This window comes from Camarhynchus parvulus, chromosome 1A (assembly GCF_901933205.1).
Source record: "Camarhynchus parvulus chromosome 1A, STF_HiC, whole genome shotgun sequence".
Classification (NCBI taxonomy): domain Eukaryota; kingdom Metazoa; phylum Chordata; class Aves; order Passeriformes; family Thraupidae; genus Camarhynchus; species Camarhynchus parvulus.
Window position 1 is genome coordinate 11844983 of NC_044586.1, and position 24866 is coordinate 11869848.

The following is a 24866-nucleotide window of genomic DNA, read 5'->3' on the forward strand; positions in this document are numbered from 1 at the left end:
CAAAATAGAAATTTATATTCTTTGGCAAATGGGAAAGAATCTAGATGTGAGTTTCCTAATTACGTATATAGTTCTTGTGGTAGGAGAAAAAATAGACTCAAAAAGATTTTAATTTCTTAGTATGCTGACTAAGCTATTCATATAGCATGCACTTATAAAACATTACTGATGTTCAATTTGTTTTCTGAAAGCTATGCTTGGTATCATTTTACTTGAGAATGCAGCCTGCATTTGTCTGCATAATAGAACTTAAATATCCAAAATTCAATAAGAATTCAATGTAAATATTTAAATCTGATTTTTACTAGCTGACAAGCACACACATAAATATTATCAGACTACAATGTCAGTCAAAATTACACACAATTCAGTGCACTTGCAAAACAATCAGGGTTTATATGAGCTTCTGAGTGCTTTATGCAATTAAATGGATATGAAAATTAGCTTGCATTACCATGCTGTAGGCAGATTAATACAATCCTCCAGCTAAGACCCCGTGTGGCACCATGGCTGGGCAGTGTCAGCTTTCCTTCACTCATTTGAAAGAATTAGAAACCAAGTTCTACTGCTGCTCAGATAAATGGTTTTATATGCCTGAATGACATTTGTTTTCCTGCTAGAGATATTTATTTAAAACCACTTTAAAAGCAGGCCAAGGGAATAATGGGAGCAAGCTGAAAGCAGCCAAACATGGTGTAGTTTGACAATATATTTCATTTTCTTTTTCTTATCTACCCTGGATTTCTTCCTTCTGTCTCACCTCAAAGGCTGCTTCTCTGAGACCTCCTGAATAGTGGTTGAATTTATGGTAATGCTGATCTCATTAAGAGCCTTTGTGCCACAGCTAGGGCACATGACTCAGTTTCTGCTGCCAACAAAAACATTTGTGAGACAACAAGAATGATTCCCTGTGTTATCGCAGTGGGCAGGTCTTTTTAATACAAAAGTGACTTCATGGAGCTTGGGAAGAAGATAAGCAAATGTTTTTTCTGATGCTTGCCACTGTTTCATGCTTGTGTGACAGGTTCAGTTCCCAACGTTTAACCTTAGTGGATTGAATTTATCAGGTTTCAGGAATAAAGAACTGATCAGTAGTTCAGGAATAAAATTTTATTAATAAAAAAGAGACATACATTTCCAGGAGCACCTACTTTCAACTTTTAGCCAGTGGCCACAACTCTTAACCAAAGTTTTGCTCCAACTCCTTCCAGTGAAGTGGGCAGTTGATTCCCTGTCCCAGTGTGCTGCCTGGAGGTGATGCTCTCCAGCCAGGTGTTTCCTTAGCAGTTAGAAGACCTGGCAATGTCTAAACCTCAGCATGTTTAAGTCAGGGGCACAAGCTACAACAGAAAAGCAAAAAATTTCTTGATGCTGACCCTCTGGATGACTTCCAGGTTTGTGAGGTTGGCTGCTGTATTGGTCAGGCCTGACCTTAAGAACCTGGGCACAGGTACTTCTTTGTTTGGCTGTAATTTGTTAATGGTGAGGAAGGTGCTGGGTGACTAGGATGGTTCTCCAGCTTGCTTCAGACTTGGGATCACAGGAATTCTGAGTAGGATGTTTCCTTAACAAAAATTGTTTAATGATTATATGATTTAGAGATGTCCAAAACTGATAGTTATGACTTGGTTTGAACCGGTTGGATTTAGCGAACACATTCTAAAAATTAAGGCTAAAGGCCAGAGAAACTTATTAGGCAGATCTTTATGCACTTAATGGGCTCAGAGCTCAGAAATAAAGAGCTGAAAAGTCAAGAATTCCCAAATGTAAATTCTGTTCTTTTAGTTTCATCTATAAGTACAAAACCATTATTGTATTTTAATATTTTTGGGGATTTTTTTTTGTAATAATGACAAAATTAATATTCAATGAGTGAAACACTATCAATCCTGCATAAAACATGCCTGCACAATCCCACTATTGTTAGGACTTTACAAATACTTTGTGTTTATATAATATCACATCTAGCATTTAGTATGTAAAGTCTCAGATACTGACTTGGTTCCTGAAAGTCAGTGAGCATGTCATAACAGAAAACCTCACAGAAAATCTTCTTCAGTCACTCTAATTTTGATCCTCAAATGCTCTGGGCTTGACATTATGCTAGAGTTGGGACACAAAACCAACTCTTGTCAGTCTCACTCTTCGGAGCAAGGCAATTGTGTTGACCATTTTTCTTGAGAAACAGCACTAGAGCAAAGAGAATTTATACAGAACAGCTATGAAAGTAATTAAAATGGGAAACTGTGGCTGGTAACCTTAACTAGAAATGCACTCCATGGGATGTATAACACAGACACAGAGAGAATTGATTTTTTTGAAGGCTGAGGACATAAGAAATATATTCTGGAGAAGGCAAATGAAGCACCTAAGTGTGAGTGAGTATGCTCATCACTTCAGCAGAAGAGTTTAAGCTGATTGCTGCATTTTGAAATTCCAAGGGGGAGAGTAATAGATCAATTTAAGCAAGGTGGGTATGTTAAGAAAAATCAATGCTTGTGCAAATCAGAGCACTTGCACTGCTCCCAAAATGCCACAATTCAGAATGTGACAAGCAACGAAGATTTCTGTCTTTATTATGCCACAGACTTAAAGCTTTTAAAATGTTTTGTGTTACTGTAACCAGCATTGTGATCAACTGAGCTGCATCCAAGCATCATAGAGGAGAGAGTTCACTCAGGACCTTTTGTTCTGAAAATATGTGTCTATCTTCTGAGTTGAAAAACAGGTTCTGTTATCTACAGCAGTAGCAGCAGGAAGGCATTTATTCAACTTTCAGAATGACATATAAACAATACTGTGTGAAAATTTCTGTCTCTTTATCTGAACCAACGGGTTTTAGCAGGATAAGAGGTTACCACACATATATTTTTAAATCATTTGCTGCCTCCTTATGCATCACAGCTTTTCCTTTGGGAGACTCTCACATAGTCCATGCAAAGTACAAATCCAAGAAGAGGAGTAGGAGTCTTATGGTCTAGAAGATGGGAGATGTGGATTCACTTCTGATCCATGATTTTCTCTGCATCACTTTTAAAGGCTTGGCATATTTTGGGCTGCGACTGAAAGATAGTGCGTGTGCAAGAATATTCAAAAATTTGCAAGATTTTATTGTGTTTACTTTTTAGTGGCTTTTGTTTGCTTTTCTTTCTTCTCCCCTCTTCCTGACAAATCTGCTTCCTTCTGGTTCTTGCAACATTTTAAGCTGCACATTGCTCAGCTTCTCTGTGGGCTAGTAAATTTCATTATAGTAAGGAATGAAGATATATTCAGGAGTGACTGAAGCAAAAGGATTAGGACTTCATGCAGAAATTATATTTCACAGACTGCAGTGAAATCTTAAAGGTGATTGTGTTGCTTCTACGTGAATTACAGACAGGTTTTCAAAATAAACAATAATATTCATAACCCTCAGAACCCATCACTCTAATGAAAATCAGCATTTTATATGTGAGAGAGACAATATTAAGATTAAAGGCAGTGGCAAACTGGAAGGACATTACCCTTGCTAGAGAAAGACCAGCAGTTTTCCAAAGGAAACAGAATCTTTCAATCACAGATGTGGACCAAGTTTTTGAATTGAAACAGAGAACAGAATTGTATTTAATATCTTAGCAAAAACTTGACTTGGGATAAATTAATGTTCATCCATTAAAGATCAGAAACAGGATGACAACCTCACATATATCTATATCTAATTTCTCTTCAGGAGAATTACATATCTCTGCCAAAGGTCAATTGCTTGTATGCTGCTTTTCCCCCGCAGTGTTTGTAATATGGAACTTAAGCATCTGGTAGAATGGAAATAGATCACATCCAGCTGATACTGAACACTTTCAGCTTAATTTTCCTCTTTAAACAGTCCTTGTAAATAAGTGCCAGCAAAAATCTGCCATGCTTGAGCCTATCTACCCTGAATAACCATTGCTTCATAAGGTGTTGTCATTAACACCAATTCAATTTAAACATAAATTCTATTCAAATCTGACCATTCTTTTCCATTTAATGGTGGTAAAGTTCTTGTCTATTTGATCTATATGCTTGTGCAGCTAGAAACAAGGAAGATGGAAATTAGGCTTGTGTCTCTTTAGTGAGATACTTCAATATTCTTAACTACTTTAAAAATATTAAATTGAATAGTTAATCCATTATTTAAAACATGGTCTAATGACTGAAGATTACAGTAAACAGTATCATAGCAGGAAATGGAAGATAATGTGGAGAGAATTACACAAAGTAATAATGGAGCCGCTTGATTTAATTGTTTTCACTCAAGGGCATTCTCTCTTGAACCTTGCAAATCTGGTGGCAAAATATCCTTTGCTTCTTCAAGGTGTAGAATTTTAAAGTAACATGTTCCTGTGAAGAAAAGACCTTGGATATAGACAGGGCTGCTCAGCTTGGGGGCATTGTAATCCACGGATCTTTATAGACCTTTGAAAAGTGTTCTTTTGTAAGAATGACAGAAAAAAGTGAATAATTTTAATCACTTTATTTCTTGTTCAAAATACATATGAAACAATTAGAATAAAATTATTTCAAATGAACTCTTTGATTTTTCTTGTCTTTTTTAAATATAAAATTATCACAAACTGTACACTTCATAACATTTTTGAGGTTTCATTGTTACATATTTTTTTCAGAACTGACAAATAGATTCACACTTTCTAGAGAATACATTGTAAAAATACTGAAATGTGTTACAGCTCTCAAAGGCTAGTGCAAAAAAACCCATTTACTATCAGTAGTACAATTTATATTGTCAAGTTTCACAAATGGCCATTTAGCGCATACAAAAAGCCAGTAACACAAGTTCAAAAAGTTTTGTTTTCTTGTCTCTATAACGCAGAAGCCAAGGATACTGACTTGAACAATGTCTAGGTATCAAATCACAGACTTCATTTAAAAAGTCACATCATGAACACTGAATAAAGGGTACTAAAACAGTCAGGTATTTAATATTAGATCTTGGTCAGCCGACACCACATAGCAAGAAGAGACAAAATCTTTGAAGAACTCTGCAGTTCTTTGTAAGCTACATAGACTTGGCAACATTTCTGATCTATTCATAAAGATTATTTTATAAGGTAGGGAGTTAGAGTTTGGGCCAGTTAGGGCCTAATCCAGAGCCCTCACTGTCACAGCAAATCCTGACAGACATTGTGTTGGGTGCTTTCATTGAAGATATCAAGATATTAAGTGTTTAAGTACTAAGTGGGGTTTTTTTAGCTGTCAATATTTCCTGTGGCCAGGAACTCCATTTTAACTTCCTACCTTTTGAAGCATACACTCTGGAGAATGCCTTCCCCACAAACAAGCATATTCCAGGAAAAGAGGATGTTCTGTGCTGAAGCAGAGATGTGGCTGAGTTCTGTTCTCCTCCCCCCGGTTCAGTGCTCACGAGGAGCCCACTGAAGCCAATCAGCTCAAATGCAGCATGGACTACAAGCTCACGGAAAGGAAGGAGAAGCTTTTTGGGACTCCCCTTGTGGTTGGTGGCTGGAGGAGCACCTGGATGGTTCAGAGGAGCCGAGCTGCAGTCCTGCTGCCCGGGGTGGTGGGTGCTGGGCAGAGCAGGGTGAGGAGGAGATGCCTTCTGGCTTTGCCCGCTCCCATCCCGGCCAGCAGGGCTGTACTGCCATGGAGGGAGCTGAGGTTAACAGGTTAATATTGTTAGCACAATATTTCACATGGTTTTCTGAACAAGCACCCTCGTGATCTCCCCCAGAAAGTGGAGAAAGCACAAGTCAGAAGAGCCTCTCCAAGTCAGGGTGCCAGCTTGCCAATTTCCAGGATATAAAACAACCCATATCCCATCCTTAGACATGTGCATTTAAGTCCAACATATCCTACAGAAACCTAAATAGAGAAGCATAGAAAGAATTTAGACCTACACTTGGAAGAAAAAGAAACAAGGAACAATACTAAATATATATCTAGGCTTTTTCCTTCTATTGAGAAATAGTTTTCTATTTATTTAACAAAATTAAACTTTGTTCAATATTTTTCCATAGAAATATAGACTGAAAAGAAGTGCTTTATATCTGATGTGCAACAGGACTATCTAAAAATTCCATATCAAATGTTTAGTCTATACACACACACTCTGAGCTTCAGAACAAAATGGCATTTTGTGGAAACCTGCAGGCCACCATTACAAAGGAAAAATCTGTAAAAACACATCACCTCCATGTCTGACTACGTACACCAGACATTTTTATTTACCAAGTCAGGCAGCTGAGGCTCATCTTTCCTACCAGTATTAGTAAAATCAGCATTTTCAAGAGTAGCTCATACCCCAGAGATGCGCTGAAGACTTCTAATATCATCTGAGCTGTCAGAAAGTGACAAAAATCCATGGTGGATGCAAGAGAAATCATTCTGCTTGCCTTGAGACTGGGCTCATTTCTTTGGATGCTTTGGCACATCCTCTCGTGTAACCTGATGCAGAGTGCACCGAAATCAACAGCAGTGGTCCTGCTGGATTTCAGCGTGGGGCTGGCCAAGTACAGAGTGCTTTCAGAGGAAATTACATATTAAAAAGGCCTACAGAGTGACTTTGCTGGATCCATTTAATGGTTTATTGTCATGATATTAAGAAAATATTTTTGTTTTAATCAATACAAGAACTATCAGCATATAAAGCAACAAGTGATTAGCTCAAAAGAAAGCTCCTTTTGAAAGCATGCTAGAATTCTTGTATATTTGGAATAGGGTGATAAATAGATTTTTTTAGTGATCCAAAATATATAAATGGATGTGTACTGTTAATACTTAACCTTAAGAGGCTGAGTTGAATCACTTTTATTGTGCTATATTATTCCAATAACTATTAAAACTACATTAGATACATTTATCATTTTGTGTTTTTCTTCAGATAGCCCAAAAAAGGCGGAATAGAGGCGGAATATTCTAATTCTAGTCAGAAAACGCTACATATAAAGGAAAATGCCTTTTTTCCAGCATCTTTATATTTTGCTGCCACAGATATTTTTTGCTGAAAGGCTTTTTTACTTCTTTTTTTTGCATCAGTATTATTTTCAGTGCATGAGTAGATTGGTACTTTAGTACCATTTTTTGCCCTGCTAGAGATTAAATTAGAATGTTCTGTCTTGAGAAAAAGTCAATTTTTAACAACAGTACAGGAAAAAAAAGGAAAGAAAAGTTTAAAAGCTATGTTGATATAATTTGAATGAAATCTCTTTTCTCAGCACAGATTGCTCATCATCAAGCTCTCTTTGGGTAGAACTGCTCTTTGACTTCATAGACTGCCCTGTGGTGGGAGGGCAGGCAGAATAAGATCCAGCATTTGAGGGGTTAATCCTCAGAGCTTCTCTGCAACCTGGCTGTGACCTACAATTGTTTGTCTGCTACTGGCAAGTAGCTAAAGTGCAATAGTGCCAGGCTCCCTTCCAGAGGGATACAGAAAAGGTCCAGCTGTGCAGATTTCGGCTGCTGGCTAAGATAAAGCTATACTTTCTCATTAGTCACTCTGATTCCATAGCCCAAAGTTACCTTTGTGGACTAAGAACTGAAAAGGTTGTAGCTTTAAATAAATTAATCAGGTTCTTGTGCTATAAGGATAATTAAGGTCATTAAATACTTATAATACATGAGGCTTGAAAGGAATAGATGTAAGAGTGTGACGTGCCCTTTGGAGAGTCCCCAAAGTCTCCTTTTTCATTTTCTGTGGTAGCCAAATCTCCATTTACATGGAGAAGAAAGACACACCCATCCACACATACCCATTTGACAAAAATAATTACAGCTGGCAATTCTCTGTCTTGTTCAGCTATGCAGCCATTTCCCTCATAACTATTATTACACAATTAAGCCTCAGAAAACCATGGTGAGGGAAGTAATGGTCCTCTGTTGATCACTCTGATTTTTAATAAGAGGCAGCCACTCCCAGGGTGAAACATTCACAGTACACCCACTACTATGTGACAATCTGGGACAAAGGAATAAGAATTCATTATTCTGCTGAATAGGAAGAACAGGAGGAGACAGAATTTGGCTGAAACCTCAGTTCCAGGACCCTATTTATGCACAAAGACCTGTGGGATACTAAGGGAGAAATACACCATAATTATGGCTTCATATTTTTGAGTCATCAGAGAATTAGCACCTGCAGCAGCCCAATGACTTGTCCACCATTCTGTGGTATTAGTTGAGGCTTGACTTGAGAACAAAACCGGCGCCTTGTGTGCAACAGCAGCACTTCCAGAGCTGTTTCCCATTGGTTATTCAAGCACTCTTTGTCAGGAGCTTTGATAATATGAAGGGGTGACATTATATAAAAATGCTTTTTCACCTGTTGGAGAGCTTCCAACCTATGTCAGGTGCAAATAAATAGGAGGCCATTACAGCATCCAGAGAGGCATGTGTCTGAGCACATGTGGGAAATGTCCTTTTTTTGCCTCAATTGTCCTGCAAGAAAAAGACCAGGGGGATAGGATGTGCCATGAGCAGCTGCCAGTGCTCTTTTCACTGTGAATCCTCTGAGAGCAAGATCTGTGGGGTAGAGGGTTGCTTTTATTTTAAGAACAGACTCAGCTTCTGGAATTGGCTCCCACTACCCTTGTGAGCTTGCAGATGGCTGTACAAGATATGAAGTGGGGGAATCACGTCAAAAATCCCTTTCTGTTTGGAATATTTGTTACTCATATATTTTTCTCTGTTAAAAAGACTCTTCAACCCCTTTTTATATTTTCCACTTTGCCTTTTAACAGGTTTTTTGCTTTCTGCATGTTTTGTTTGTTTGTTTAATTTTCCAGAGGGCTCTCTTCATACTCTATAGGCTTTTCCCCTCCTCTCTTGTCTCCTGTTATGGCTCAGAAGTCATAACAAAATTTTAAATATCTTCTTGTTCAGTCCTCTTCTCTTCTGATCCTGTTATCAATCTCAACTCATAGCATATTGAAAAAAAGCAACTCGACCCTTTTTCTCTCTCCTCTTGCAGACTACTTTTATGGAAATGTATCTGCTTCACAAAAACATCCAACAGCCTACAATTTCTCCTGAAATCAACCTAGAAAGTGTCCCAAAAAAAACCAGGTTCCTTTTTGTCAGTGCTAATCTTAAGTGCCTAAAATTCCTATCTGTGATGTTGATGAATATTTGTTGGAACATTTCTGATATTTGAAATCACACAGGGCCAGGCAACTAGGAATTCTATACCTGCAGGAAAATATTGCTTTACAATCAGAAACAAATATTTTCTTTTTAAACTAAGAGGTCCCAAGGTATTAGGTCTTATATCTATACCAATATTCTATACAGGAAAGTAGTTTTGAGCATGTTCTAGAGCTTTATTTATTGTACAGAAAGTTTTTATTCCCCTCTCTTGTTTAAATTTTACTTTATTTTCCTCATGGATGGATGCGTGGATAGATTTACTTTACTTCAGGGTCTTGAATTTATAAGGTATGAAAATATCCCAAACTGTTTAAAAGCAATCTCTCAAAGACACTTAAATGCTTGCATTTTGAAAGAGAGGAAAATTGTATAAAAGGTAGGTTGCTGCCATGAAAACATGTTTCTGGCACTCTTTTCTAATCAATGGCTTTGTGAACCCTGAAGTTGTGATGAAATAGCCCTGCCCTCATCCTTTCCTTGGTCTGTCTTCAGTCCTTTTATATGTCAGGCTTCCTGACTTCACCTTTATAGGGCAGAGGCAGGATTTCACAATTTAATTTTTGCTGGGCTTTGGGACACTGTGTCTGACTTAACTGTGCCAACGCAGGCAGTCAGAATGGATGTGCAGCTTTTCTTTTAGAGAGTCTGTGAGTACTCCACTTCATTAAAAATAGAATGGTATTTAAATATTTAATCTTAAATATGCAAACTTGAATATTTCAAATAAATGGAATTGAAAATAACAGTCTGTATGCATATTTTTTCTGGCTCAAGCTTTCCCACCCATTCATGGGAGAGCAACCAAGCCTTTTTTCTCTGTGAACTACAGTACCAGCTTGCATCCCCAGCCTGCTCAGACATAAATCTTGTGCGCTCTGAAGCAGATCTCTTGATCTTTCCTGTGCCTTTTTCCCTATGCCTGCTTGGGATTTCTCCATTTTAGATGAGATGCATTTTTCAGACTGGCTACGGCATCAGCAGATTCTCCCAGGCCACCAAGATGGACATTAACATTTTATACAACTCATTTGCTCCTGAGAGACACTCTCCTGTCAAACATTTTCTGCCTGTTTTTCCCTAAAGTAGATTTTTTGAACTCACCTAGCTCAGGACCAATAGTCAACTCAACATATTGTATTCATAAATTATTACTGAGCAGCTCCACTTTCATCACAGCAGCTCTGTGACTTCCTGCAGATCCAACTTCCAGAACATACTGCCTTGATTTATTTTTCAGGGAGTCATCATTCCTTTTCCACAGGAGGGAGCTTTGGTGTTCTGGCCACTTATTTATGCTGGATTTATATGTATTGGCTATATTTTGACAATGTTGGTATTCAGGATCTTCAACAGCATCAACATGGCTCAGCAACCCAGGCTCAGCCACAGAGTGCTGAAAGAAATGTCCTCCCTTGGATCAGCAAGGCACAAACTCTTGTCTTTAACACCAACAAAGTGACTAGTCCTCATGATGGCACAGACCCAAATTGATTTTTCCTGTTCTGCAAATTTAACATGCTTTGTGCCCTTCCAGGGGACTGAGCCCCATGGAACACAAGAGTCACAGTCCACACTTGGGTGGAAAAAAATTCGCGTGGCAATAGCAGAGGCATTCTCCTCTCTGAGCCTGTAAAGAGGTTTCCCAGCAACAGCAACATTGTAGAGGTGCTATCAGATAAAACATCAAATCACAGCCCTGAGCACCTGCTATCATCAAGCATCCCTTAGCACTCAGCACAAGATTGAAGGTGTTAGTTCCATTTTCCTGACCAGATTGCCCTGTGAAATTCAAATCCCACCTGCAGCTTCACTTTCTCTTAGATTTCCAGCTCCTGGTTTCCTTCATGCTGTTAAAAACCTGCCATTTTCCAGGGTTAAGGAAAAGTGCCTTGTGCAGGAGATATTTATCCATCTAGATGAGTAAACAGAAGACACTTTTAGAAGTTAAGGTATTATTTGCCTTGGAAAAGGCAAATGGCTGCGATCAGCACCTCAATAAACTCCTATGCTTAATGCTGATGCTTCTTCAGGAATGTGCTTCTTTTGTCCTGTTTTACAGCAGAGAAAGAAAGGACAAGTGGTAAAACTAGTGGAATTATTATCAGTTTCAGGAGGAAGGTTTCAATTTCAGGGCTTTTGCAGATGCATGGAACAGCTTTGTGTCTACTGCCACATTTTCCTTCATCTTTCCTAGCTCTGGGTCTGCTCGATGCAATAATTTAGCTGTTTTCAGAGAGCTCAGTTGAGACTGGCAAGACTCAGAAGCTAAATGAAAGTGAATCTTGAGTTAAACTGAGTGTCTGCTGTGGTGTGAATGAGAGAGAAAATGTCCCATCAAAACCTGCATTAATATTTTTCATATATATGGTATATTTTATCCATATTTTGGATGGTCCAACACATATTACAAGAGCTTTGTCCAAAAGTCACCTCACTGATTAATATATACATCATATTTTAACAGCTACCAAATTTTCAAGACTGTTCATTTGTAGAAATAATGTTGAACTTCTCAGGCCAAGGAACTGTCACTCACTACAGATTTGTCAAGTGTTTATCATGAACTGAAATGTATTTCTGATTAGCTGTGAGTGTCCTGTTGGAACAGAAGTGCTAAATAATAGTGATTGTACATCCAGCAAGTGCAAGTACTTGTATGTGCAAACATAGGTTTTTGCATGCTCAAAGAAGGTGATTTTCAAATTTGGCAGGCACGTTAATGGATTTCTGAAAACTGTTACATTTTCAGCAGAAGAAGAACTCTATTACTGAGTTCTGAAATACCCTTCTTTTGAATGTTTGCTCACTCAAAAAATACAGGCAAATGATTTCAGGTGTATAAAGCCTGTTAAATTAATGGAGTATAATAAAATGTTAGTACATACAAAAGTTTATAAAAAAGAGATAGCAAAATAATCTTGTAACTAGACTATCATGTATAGGTTGTACATCATCATGTTAAAATTTTTTAAAGGGATTGCATTGAATCCAATTAAAAAGCTGAGAAAGAGGAGAAAAGGATGGATCAAATGAGTCTTGTAACTAAAGTTTTTTCTTCATATTGCTCCAAAAATGCATCCACAGAAAGAAATTAGGTAACTGCTTTTTCCCTTGAAAAAAATCAACCCAATGAAAACATTTATTGGTAGCTCAATATTTTCTTCAAAGATATTGGAAGTGGTGGTGTTTCTTTAAGAAAAATGTATAATTTTGTTACTTAAGCATAAGTAGTCCAAAGAATTGCATTTATTGAAGAAGAAATTTTGCAGGGGAAGTTGTTGGCCACTTTATCTCTGACCTATATTCATATCCCCAAGACCAGCATAGACAAAAGATGGTGAGGAAAGAGATGGTTGATGCTGGGTGGGTGAGGGGAAGGGCCATGTCAGCAGGACTGTAAAATGATGGGATCCAAAGTTGAGGTCATGGAGTGCAGAACATGATTTAAATCTTGGTGAGCTTGTGCTCACCTGTGCAGTGTGAGAGTATAAATAAAGCCCGGCCATGCAAATACAATTCTTAAGGACTGGTTCTGTTCCCAGTAAACTGCTTCAAGCAAAATAACTTAGGCCTTTAGGAAAGGAAGATTTTCCAACTGTTGTAGAAGTACTACAATATATTTTAAACCAGCCTTTTGCCACATTTGTTTTTTCCCAAATTAAGGCAATGCATGAGATATGGGAGGAATATGGATAAGTAGGAAATAATAAAAAAAAAAAGGATGGGAGCAGAAAACTTGCAACTTCTCCAAATTTCCAAATTCAAATATTTAGAATTCCTTAATAAAGATAAGCATCAAGCAACATATTCCTTGACTTAAACTGTGCTAAGTTCTTCCTTGGTGCTTTTGGGATGTCACTGGGAGTAACTTGTGAACCAGGCTCTAAAGCCAAGGGATGGGTTATGCTAAATACATATCCTATCTTTTGAGATGGCCAAGGAAACAATGGAGGAAAAAAAAATATCTTTTTCACTAGTTCTATTAATCACTGCTAAGGGAATAAAGATAAATACTTAAGGGATCATTTTTGAAGCTAGATGTCCAGATGATTTTGCAGCCTGATTTCTCCTAGATGCAGAGCACCCATCAATCAGGTTTAGACACAGAAGTCATTCACTATTGTTATTAACAATACCAAAAATAACACAACAAGGGGGCACAAGCTGAGCCTTTGGTATTTGACAACAATTAAAATTTAAGAAAATGAATCTTGAAATACCTTACTACCTATGATGAAACACACAGGATACTCAGAGAACAGTAAAATAGGTAAAAAGAAGTTGCTCATTGCTGAACACTTATGCTACATTTGATCGTGAATTTGTTCGCTTTTTGGATATTGGGTGCAAAAAAGTGCAAAGAATATTTAATTAACTGTTACAGTATCACATTACAAAAAGTATTCTCTAGGCCACAAAGGCCACTGTTGATATAATTTATATTAAGATAAATCTATACATAAAATAGTTTTTCAATCTCCATACATATATATACATATATATCTGTTTCTATATCAGCCTTGCAGAATCACGTTGAAAATTATCTAGGCCACAGAATTTTGTTAGGATAACAATGATAGGAGAGGAAATAAACCTCACAGAGGAGAGTTTGTTCTCCTATTAAAAAAATTACTCATCCAGAGCAAAAGAAGGAATGAAATTCTGCAAGGCTGCCCTGTATTTATGGTGATGAAAATACAATCTTAAGCAGGGAGGATCAGAGTTCAGCATTACCAATCCTCTCTGGGAGAAACCATTTCTGCCTAGAAGCCATGAATAACAACCTGAAACAGGGATTCAAAAACTTGGGCTGGAGCCTTTGCTTTTTCCCCTTTTTTCCTTCTTTTATTTTCTTTTTTCCCCCTTATTTGTAAAGACTGTCTGAGAGATTGATTTTTATATTTATTTGCTTGCTTGCTGTGTTCATAGGCACAGGACGCACGGTATAAAAGTGCCTCCTTTTTTGACTTAGATACACCTGTAATGTTAAGACCAGCTCTGCTAGCTTTTCTGGAGCAGTTTAAGACACTTAAAGGCATTTTTGTCTGTCTTAGAGATCAGTCAGTGGCATGGAGGGACTGCATCTTCAGGAACATGTTTTGTGTCAGACAGGCTAAACAAACTCCAAATGGTTCTTCAGAAGTTTGCCAAAACGACCTTTTCCCTTCATATCCAGATGAATTGTCAAAATTTATTTCATGATCATAAATCAATCTTCCTTTGTTGTTTTTCTCCTGCATGACACTTCTGTAAAAATGCTGTTTTGGAAAACAGTGTCTCCTCTGTTTTCTTTATATATATTGCAAAGATACAAAAAGTGCCACCTCCTAACTTTTTCTAATTACAGTCCAGCTTTCAAAATCTCGGACCCAATCATGCTGTCTGTGTGACACTCTTCACAGAAAGAAAAGAAAAAGAAGAAAAAAGAAAGTAACTATCTGATTTATCTGATTGAGGTAAACTGCAGTGTTTGGAGATAAATCCATGAAATAATATGTAGTTCTCTTCTAGTTTTTAAAGTATCTGACTACAGCAAATAGATTTTTGCATTTGCTGTCACTATGTATTCTAATAAATGAGTTTACTTGTTTGTAAAATAGTCACATTTCGATTTGTCTCTCCATAGACTGACAGAAAACACATCTCAAATTCATATTTAGAATATGTGTCTAGAGGCATTCAGCCAGCAACCAGAAACTAAATTCCATGTGTGCTGTGCACTCAGTCAAAATAACTTCAAAGAAATCTAAGTCTGTCACATTAAATCAAGAATCACAAAAGCGTTGTGGGTAACTGCAATATTTGGTCAATTTTGTGAAGAGATAAATCACATTAAATCAATTCCTTTATGTCTGAACATTCTCTCCTCTGCAGTTTGACTTGTGTAGAGATGCAGCTGTCATCATGAGTGCTGGAAGGTTATAACTGCATAGATCCAGTTCTCATACCTATTTCAGAAGGGCTGGAATAAAACCCATTGAAGTCAGTAGATCCGCCTCATTGCCTCCAGTGGGCTTTAAATCAGCCCTTCTTCCCTGCCCAAGGAATGAACTGATTTTCCAGCTACTCAAAACATGACAACAGTTGTTTTTTTTTTCATGCAACATTCAGTTTGAAGTGCTATCTTGCAAAGTCATAGAGAATTTAGTGCAACTTAGAAGGAATTTACTACATGAGCCGCATATGACTATTTATTCGAAAGAATTAGGTGTTAAAAGGCGCAGTAGTTTTGAATTACTTAAGGAATCTTTTTTTCTGGTTTCTTTGCCTCTGAAAAGATAGAGGCCCCATCAAACCACTGCTTGAATATGACCCAGGATATATGGCAGAGATAAAACAGGTGAATGAATTTGCACAAGGAAGGGTTATATTTGAGTCTAGTCAACTTCATTCACACTTTAACAAATTATTATAAACAGTCATATTAGACTTGGAATAGGAAAGATGCATTTTGATAAAAAAATATGGATACAGTTCATCTGCAGGATGCAAACCTTCTGTTGATGTAGATGTGAGCTAGGGGGGAGCTTTGGACACTGAGCAGGATGGATCCATTCTGGCTCCTAGGGCGTAAGTGGTGGTTTGGGTGAGGAACAGGATCCCTGGCTGTCAAAACTGGTTGCTCGGCCAGGTAGCTGCAAGAAAAGTGTTATTTTTATAAATATCATCACATCTGGCTGTGCATCTCACTCATTTCAGAGAATGAGAGACTCTCTCAAAAAAGAATCCAGATCACATCCAGACCCTTTCTAGTCTCTGGATCAAAGTCTCTGGCGTCAAATTCTCCAGCAGAACTAATAATGGAAAGAAAATTTCTAAAGTGACCTACTAAAAATGCCTCTGACTCAGGAATGGGTTTATTTCACCAACACCTCTAGCACCTCTGTCTCCTGACTTACATAGACCAGACAGAGCCCTCTAAAAGACATTTCTGGGCTGCATTGACTCAGTTTCCTTGCCCCCACGCTCTTCTTGGTGGTTTACTGAAGCCTTGATATGCTTTTGCTACCTCTCACAGGACATGTTGTGCAGCCATGTGCTATAGACTGGGGGAAATCACATGGCTTCAGGCAGCAAATCATTTTTCTACAGATTGCTTTTGTGATGGGCTAAACAGTGCCTCTGTGCCCCTGATGCTTCCTAAGTCTTCAACATGTGTCTTTCTGAGTCCAGAGCTGTGAGGATTTTTGTGTACAGAGCACCAACAATGTGTGGCCACAGCAGATCGCAGAGGGAGTTCAAGCCCAAGGACTTGTGGATATAACCACCCCTACATTTGAAAAAGCTTCCAGTAAGCATCTGTTGAATAATTCTGGAGGGAGCTGCTGGTATGTTGCCACAATTTAGCCTAATTTGCAGGCCAGTTACAGATTAATGTTTTAGCAACAGCAGCTTATGCTAAAGATTTTTGAATAGGAAATGATTGCTTTTGAAATTTTTGCAAATGATCTCTTCTAAGTAGCTGTAAGCTCTTTATCTCTGGGAATTTAAAATGCCTAAATGTAATCTTACAATGCCATCAGAGCATCATGAAAACTGTTGAAATGGCCCTTTTAAATGATAGATAAACCCATACAACTAGATTTAGGCTGTGCTAATGATCTTCTACATGCTCTATAGATGCTGCACTGATTTTCATGATTCTCAGAAGCCCATAAATGTGAGGGGCAAAACCATTCAATATCAAAGAGAAAATTTTGCTACTTCTTACCTCTACTAGTGGGTGCCAGTGAGTTATTGGTTTACGTGGGTAAGCCAACATTTCATTCCAGTGATCTCTTCCAAGGCCTTCGGCATCAATTCCTGTCCGGCACACTCCAATGACCTCATTGTGCCCTACCCTGGGAATTGCAGAGTGAGAAAGAATTTATTTTTAATAAAAAATAGTTTTAATAACATCTGATATACAATCCTGTTTACTGGCTTAGTGTGGCACAGAATACAGGACCAAAGTTTTCACGTCATTTATTACAGATATTAGTTGTAATGGTAGTATAGTAATATTAAATTCTGTAATGGTAACATCAAAAACCTCCAGCCACTACCAGAGTGCTTCTTGTAGCTATAAAAATAGCAATGAAAACATAATCCTTGCCATTAAAAGGTTACAACCCAAAAGACACAAGGACAGAAAAGGATCATAATGCACAAAGTTATCTGAAGGAAAACATGCTTGAATTTTGTGTGAGAGGAAGGTGAAGGAAAATGGTGGGGAATACATTTCCTGCTGCAAATGCTCTAAGACATAATTTCATAAACTATTTCTTAGCTCTAGCTGTTGTGATCTTTGGAAGTTCAGTCAAAATTGTGAAAGGTAAGAGTCATAGTTGTGATAGGCTATACCTTAGTACTTCGTGCTCCTCACAGTGCCACAAACTGGTTGAGGAACACCAGAAAGTAATTTTCTGTACCTTGGCTCTATGTACCATAGAATAATGCTTTCCAATTTCCCCTTAGCAAGTTCTGGGAAGGGAGGAGCTGGGGAGGACTGGAAGTGTGCAAGCTGCTCTGGTCCTTCCCTGCTAATGGCACCACGGTGCCTCTGTCACGTCTGAGTGAGAAAGTCTTCCTGGCAGAGCTTGGAGAGCAACCAGAAATCTGATGGCAAGGGAAAACAATCTGAAGGGTGATGTTAAATTGGACTTTCACTGTTTATTTGCCATGCAGTCTCAGGAGCTCATTACTAATAGCTCTTGAATGAAGCAGACTTGGCTTGGGCAGGATTCTGTCAGTCACAGTCTTGATCAACCTGCAGTCCTTGAGTCGCTTTAAGCAAGAGTCTTTTCCTGTCAGTTCTCAGTGAAGCCATTGATAATTAGCCTAAGACATGTTATCAGTGAGTGCTGAACCCAAAGGTTACATATTGAAGGTTACACATTGAAAGGTAATTTTACTGAATCAATCGAAGAAATAATTAACGACTTAGTTCAATGACATAATTAGCATTTAATTCCTTTTGAGTCATTGTAATTTTCTTTAGTTTCAAATACCTGTTATTTAAATAGAAATTAAAGGTGTGAGGGACTTTTTTAAGCTAGAAGACATACCTGATTTATAAAGTTTGTACATAGTCCAGCCTCCAGAAATGAACAGGAATGTGTGTCAGGCCTAGAGGCTTGAAAGAAAATTGAGCCATATTTCTTCATCATCTCAGTCATTTATGACACAGATAAAAAGCCATGTGCTTTAAAAGGTGTGGAAGCTTTAAATTTCTTCATGAAAAGGCCCCAAGGCTTTATCTTTTGGGATGCTGAAGCTGCTTGTAAGCTCATGGCAAAAGCAGTTGCTTGCAGTGATCAGGAGCTGTCTCTGGTCAGAAAGTGAACTGTGCTTACCTGTCATAATCCATCACTGCAATGGAGAGGCTGACCTGGTCCACATTCTCTGGAGGGATATCAAAGATGATGGCCTCATTATAAACAGGATTCAGTGTGTTCTTCTTTGTGGTTGTTTTCCTCTTTTTCAGCCTCCGTCCCTCGCACATCAGCGACACTTTGACGTACGGATCTGAGTAACAGATAATGAGTTCATGCATTAGGACTCAAAGCCATTCAAATGGTAGCATAAGAACAGTATTTGTGGTAGGAATGTTATACTGCTAAGGTAAAAGGTTGCAAAGATTTGAGTGACCCTGGAAAACACTGCTTTCACCATGCTGTAAGTGCAAAGGAAAGGTATGGCCATGCTGAACAGACACACTGGCTGCCAGTCCATCCAAACAGGGTCTGTGCTCATTCTCTGCCACTTCCATCCCACAGCCATGTTAGACACACAAAACCCAAGGAGCTCTTACTCATCCCCTTCCTGAACAGACCCTGCCTTTTTTAAAAGAAGTAGATTCACCTGATGCACCAGTTATATCCATTGCTTTGAGATTCCGACATTTGATGACTGTCAAAGTCATTCTCCCAGCAGTAGGCAAATAACAAAGGGAAAACATGATCTCACCCAGATCTATGCTTTCCTGAAAAAGAATAGCAATTATTAGAAACCTGATCATGCTACCCAAATTCAGTTCAGATCATGCAAAACTGCAATATTTTTTAACATGAAGAGAGGCTTCTTTTACAGCCTCAGATGCTTCTGAAAAAGCCACAAGCAATTTTCAAAAATTATTTCTGTAAAGTACAGGAGGAGTAACAACAAAATAACAGTATGGAGACAAGATCTTCAATTATTAAACTGAGAAATTAAAACAAAATCAGAGACAAAACTTTCTGGATTCCTGATATTTTTGTGTTGAATTCACACAAATGAAAAGGTGCTGAAAGTAGGATGTTGAGTTCTGCTCTTGAAAAAACTCATAGTCCATCAGCCCAAATAGAAAGAAATCTGATGGAATATTTAGATCATGCACATTTACATGCCCTTTAGACACTGGAATTTATGTAGGAGAATAATTTCTGCACAGGTATGTGAATAAAAAGCTGGTCCTGTCAAAGTGCTTCAAAAAGAAGAACATGCTTGTAGAAGTTGCTCTCTTTACTGCTCTCAACGTGCTTTAAGAGGTTGTTCTGTTTCAGAAGAAAAGCAAAGTAAAGGAGTAGCACCTACAGCCTTTCTGGCTCAACAACAACTTTTTGGAGGATAATATACTCAGACGGATGGATAGGTTCCATATAAATTTTAATAACAGTTTCTATATTGAGACCATGTGCTAAGTACTCATGAAATAAGATGTTGCCATACAGTTTAGATGCTACAATACTTGAGGTGTGTAACCTAAGGGAGTTTCTACCAATTCTTATTTCTTCCTTTTCTCGGTTATACAATTATCCTAGCACTGCAAAAGTTTAAGTTTTGAGATGTTTGCTATGTTCTAAATTTTTCCTGTTCTAAATTTTAACTACACCTAACTCCCCACCCTCCAAAAAATTGCATATTAAGAACTTAGGATATGAATTTGTGAGGGGCATGTAAGGAAGCCACTCTGTAAGGCAGTCACTCTCAAGCACGCTCATGTGATCTCAAAGGACTTTTATTTTTGGGCTAATACTAAAAAGCTTATTTTTAACATCTCAGCTTCAGTATTTTATCTGTCTAACCTACAGTTACCCTGAGAGCAAAAATTTGTTTGAGAGCTGCTGGATTTACTGTACAGCTGTTCTAGCATCAGAAGGCAAACATAATATATTTTTAAATGAAACATATTAAAATAATGATTGCTGTGTAGATGACAAATATATTGTTTACTGTTACAAGACAAGACTGGGCTACTTGTTCACATTCTTCAGCTGCTGTGAACAGTTTTATTGACTTCCTTCAGGCTAATACTCTGTCTAAATTGAAACAAGTATTTCACATCTTTCTTGAGTAAAGATGAACTTTATCACATGCTTCGGGGTGTGAGGGTTTTTTGTATTTTGTTTTGTTATTGTTTTTTTTTTTTTCTCCCTGCATTGCAGACTAGATTGAAGAATACAGTTTTGGAATAGCTTTAAAGTCTCTGTTGCAGTGGTAATAAAATATTGACTTTTGTGCAGGTTGGTCAATTCACAAGTTCAGTCATTTTGCTGGGATTTTGTTTTGACAATTACTAGTTTGATGAGCATGTGAACATGCACTGTGGGCAAATTTCATGCTTGTCAGAATTTCAGATTTCCCAGAATTTCAAAATGATTGGGCTCATTCAGTTCACACAGGACAAATACAGCTATTTGACCTCCCCCTTTCTTTGCCATGAAGAGTGCAGAATTTTGTGCCAGAGATTAAATTACCAAACCAAATTTTCTATTTCAGAAAACACATAAAACCTGAACAATTGAATGGCAATTCTTTCCACTCATTTGTTACAGTGGCAGGTGATGTATTAAGTTTTACAGTTCTGACATATCTGAACACAGTTTCAAGCAGAGTTTCTCCTACTGGCATTACTCTCTGAGTTTGGAGTCTGATGGTTGTTTCTCATATCCATATATCAAACAGATCTCACTCTTTCATTTGAAAAGAAAATAGAGTTCCCTGAGTTTTAGTGCTTCAAAGTTGCCTCAGGTCTGTGTAGAGAAAGGTGATGAAGATGGGTTGGATCATGAAACATCATGGATAGCTCATAAAAATATCTAATTTTTTCTTCTTCAGAGAGATGGTTTGTGTAGGTGAATAGAGAACAAATAATTTTTGAAGATGGGAGTATAAGCCTGAGTGTTCTGTTATTTCTTTTTGAAGAGGAATTGGGTAGACACTCAATGGTTTGTGTGAGCTCAGCTGATAAAGCAGAATACCGACTATGTACTAATATTTTAAAATACTTTAAAAGAAGCATTGCTCAAAATGCTTCCCAAACTCACTCTGTTGTCACTCTGCATTTTTGAGGGGCAGAGAAAAGCAGTTCCTGCTCTGGGGATCTGCCAAGACTGGTGATCTTTTTTTCACACAGGAGTGTGAATGTGTGAAGTTCTAAATGTTCTTTGGAAGAATTAAGATTAAAATTATACCTATATAATTATACTATAATTATAGTATAAGAAACTGGGTATTGCAAAAATGTTTGAGATATCTCCATTTTCACACATACACTTTTATTGTTAATTTGAACACTAGAGATTCATAAATTTGGAGCTGAAAACACAGATTCAGACCTAGATTATAAAGATAGTAACTGTTTTGTTATGTTTTTTTTAAACTTCTCATTACAGTCTTTGTTAATCACATTGATTATCATGAGTAACATTTTTAAATTCCGTGATCCTTAAACATTATTAATTTTAGTTGAGATTTAAATATAGCATTCAATTTAATTTAGAATCTCAGTGCTATGGGAAATTGATGTGTTTTTTCATGTTATAATTCACTAGATAATTAAGCTGACAGAAGTAGTCTGACAGGAGCACTTCAGTACAAGCAAACCTGAAACACCAAGGCACAGACTGCCCCCAACAATCACATCTGCATCACAGTATGCCTCAAACAAAACACAACTCACAAGACACAATCCGGTGGTTGTGATTTGTGCATATTTTAAAATAATCCTCAGATTCCCTTACATATATCACATATTTATGAAAATTGCACATGACTTAAGTGCCATGACATTTTATCTCTTTTATAGACCTATTTTGAGCTTTTCTTTTTCTTCTTGAACTAAATTTGGGTTTCAATTAACAGCTAGCTTTATGGATTCTTGTAATGATTGCCTCCCACAGGCTTCCAATAACAGGTACAGAAAAGCCAGCATCGAGCACAGCTGCACTTATGCAAATGGAAGCTTCTGTTGAAGCTTAATATCTCATATCCCATATCTCTCCTTCACTTATTTCCCTGTGAAATATTTCCCTTTTGTGTCCATCAGCCACCACGCAGCACTAAGGACCTGAAACAGTGGCCAGCCCTCTACCAGCTTCAGTTGCTTTCATAGCTACCCTTTTACCTTTACCCCATTCATTTTCTGGTATGGTGGGTCTAGAACAAAATAAAACAAATTAGAAAATGGTCTGACATGCACATATCAGTTATTCTGATGAACTTCGTGGGTTTTGAGCTACTGAATGCAGATTTTTAAAATTAGCATAATTCTCACCCCACATTAGTAACCACGTGAATGAATGTGCTAATAATATTTTTCCATTACTTCCATTAGGATGGATCCACTAGGATCTGTCCACATTCTCTGCCTTGTGGGCTCCTGGGAAATTAGTCCAGGAGTTGGCGCAGTCAGAAATAAAAAAATTCTTATTCTATTCTATTTGTTATCATACCCAATGGACACCAGTGCTCTCATTTCCTACACATATGCCTATAAAAATTGCAGCATTTCTACAGAGGCTGTGCTCCCCACTCACAATATGGATAAAAGGGAAGGGATATGAAGAGAAGTTTGGAGAACTTGTAGGGGAGCATCAATTAAACTGATCAAAGTTTTTGAACTGCTGTTGCTGGAAGAAGCTTTGCTGCCACTTGCTCCAATTAATTTTCTCAGTAGTCTCCACAAAATTCAGTAAAAGAGACAACTTTTAACTAGGAACCCCCACAAGTTCACTGGGGTAGGTGGCTACAGATCCTTCCATGTTCAGGGTGGTTCTACTCAGGTATCAGCCCCCATAACTGAAACTGAACAAGAAAACTGTTTATTCCCTATACTGATACTTTCTATAACTTTCATCGTCTCCCTCCTCTGTGCCAAAATCTTAACTGATTTCCTGTGACAGCAGGGGTGAAAAGCCTATAGGGACCCCATATATGCAAAAACGTGTCATTACTGAGTCACAAGTGAACTTTAGACCATTTTTTCACCTGATGTTTGTTTCCTCTTCTTTTCCATTAGTTTTTCAAGTTTTGAAATTCCAACAAAATCTTAAAACAGCAACTTGCTCTATATTCTTACAATGAACTATGTAAATGCTACTGGAACTGGAAAATTTACATGATTTTGTTGTTACTAGTCTGTCATTAATTTCTATGGTTAAAATAACAAGTATCTGCATAATTAGTAGTGCAGCAGAAGTTAGATTCCCTCAACAAATTACTTGTTGCTACTTTATTTACCATTCATATAATCATAATCCACAGTAACAACTTCAGTTCTTAATCTTGATTTTAATATCTGGAACTACTTTCCTATCAATTGTAATTGGCATGATGTTTTAAAGACTTCATGTAGTGTAGCACAAAAATACTAACAGCAACATGAATTTGTACTTGATTTCTAACCAAATTAATTGCAAATTTCATTCTCAATTTTCCTGCTATATTTTGAACAAGCCACTATAATAAATAATAATAGTAATTTTCTAGCTACCTAAGAAGGTATTAAAGCATTTGCTTTTCTCAACTTTTAGCTGTTTCCTTTAGTAACACTGAAAACTGTTCTTCTATATAGTATGTAAATTTAAAGAAAATTTAAATTTAAATTTAAAGAAAAATGCGTTGGCAGAGGGAGACCTTTGGATTACTCAAATATTGCAGGAGGATAATTCCCCCATAGCACAGATTTCTCTTTCTCTGTTTAGAAACATATTATACATATTTCTGCTTTCCAATAAAAAACTACTGACATTAAACTTCAAGAATCAGGGATAAAATGTGACAATGAATATTGGGAGTTGGATAGAAGGAGAAAGAAGAACCACCCCCTGAGAAAATTAGCTAAGAATGTATTAAGGTATTCCTGCTTTTGAGGCATATAGCAAGAGTTCAAAGGGTGATAGTATAAACAGAAGAGAAATCTACCAGTCTGTTTTCTCATTTATGCATTTAGAATCTGATGGTACCCTTGCTATCACAGAAATTATTAAAAGTTCTGTGAGGCTCAGACTGCAGAGCTAATTCTACCACCTCCCGAGGGGATTTTCCTTTGGAAACCTTGTGCCCACCGCTAATATTTATTTTCGTCTCCTGTTATTCTTTGCACATCAAACCCAGCTCTTTCCTTCCTCTCAGCACCAGCTCCTGATTGAGCTGTTGCCCTGGGAAATGAATCAATTAAGTTTGTGTTTGTTCTTGCCTCTGTGGAGGACAGTATGGAAGCAGTGGGGCCTGTTGCTCTAGAATGACTGTGTCGTCTCTTTGTAGGGGGCTGATGCTTGGCTGAGCCTGTCACCCTGGTTGCTCTGGCTAAGCTCTGCTGCTGGTTGCAGCCCTGATGGCAGAGGGAGAATTCCTTGAGGCTGCAGAATGCCCTGGAAGCCTCCTGGGTGCTCCTTGTGCTGCTCCCTCTGTACAGAATCATGTGTCTTGTGCACTGAGGGGTTGCGTATTCCTGCCTCGGAACAGCTGTGAGCAGAGGTGCTTCT

At 37.8% G+C, this 24866-nt stretch overlaps 1 protein-coding gene across 1 annotated transcript in view; it reads right to left on the reverse strand.

Annotated features, from left to right (window-relative positions):
* Window positions 1-15701: 15701 nt before the first annotated feature.
* Window positions 15702-24866, reverse strand: part of SYT10 (synaptotagmin 10) — a 33958-nt gene continuing 24793 nt past the window's right edge. The window contains exons 4-7 of the mRNA XM_030960163.1: window positions 18982-19102; window positions 18474-18645; window positions 16850-16979; window positions 15702-15773 (exon numbers count right to left, since the gene is read on the reverse strand). Of these exons, the coding sequence (XP_030816023.1) occupies window positions 15702-15773; window positions 16850-16979; window positions 18474-18645; window positions 18982-19102 (495 nt within the window). The remainder of the gene's footprint in view (window positions 15774-16849; window positions 16980-18473; window positions 18646-18981; window positions 19103-24866) is intronic.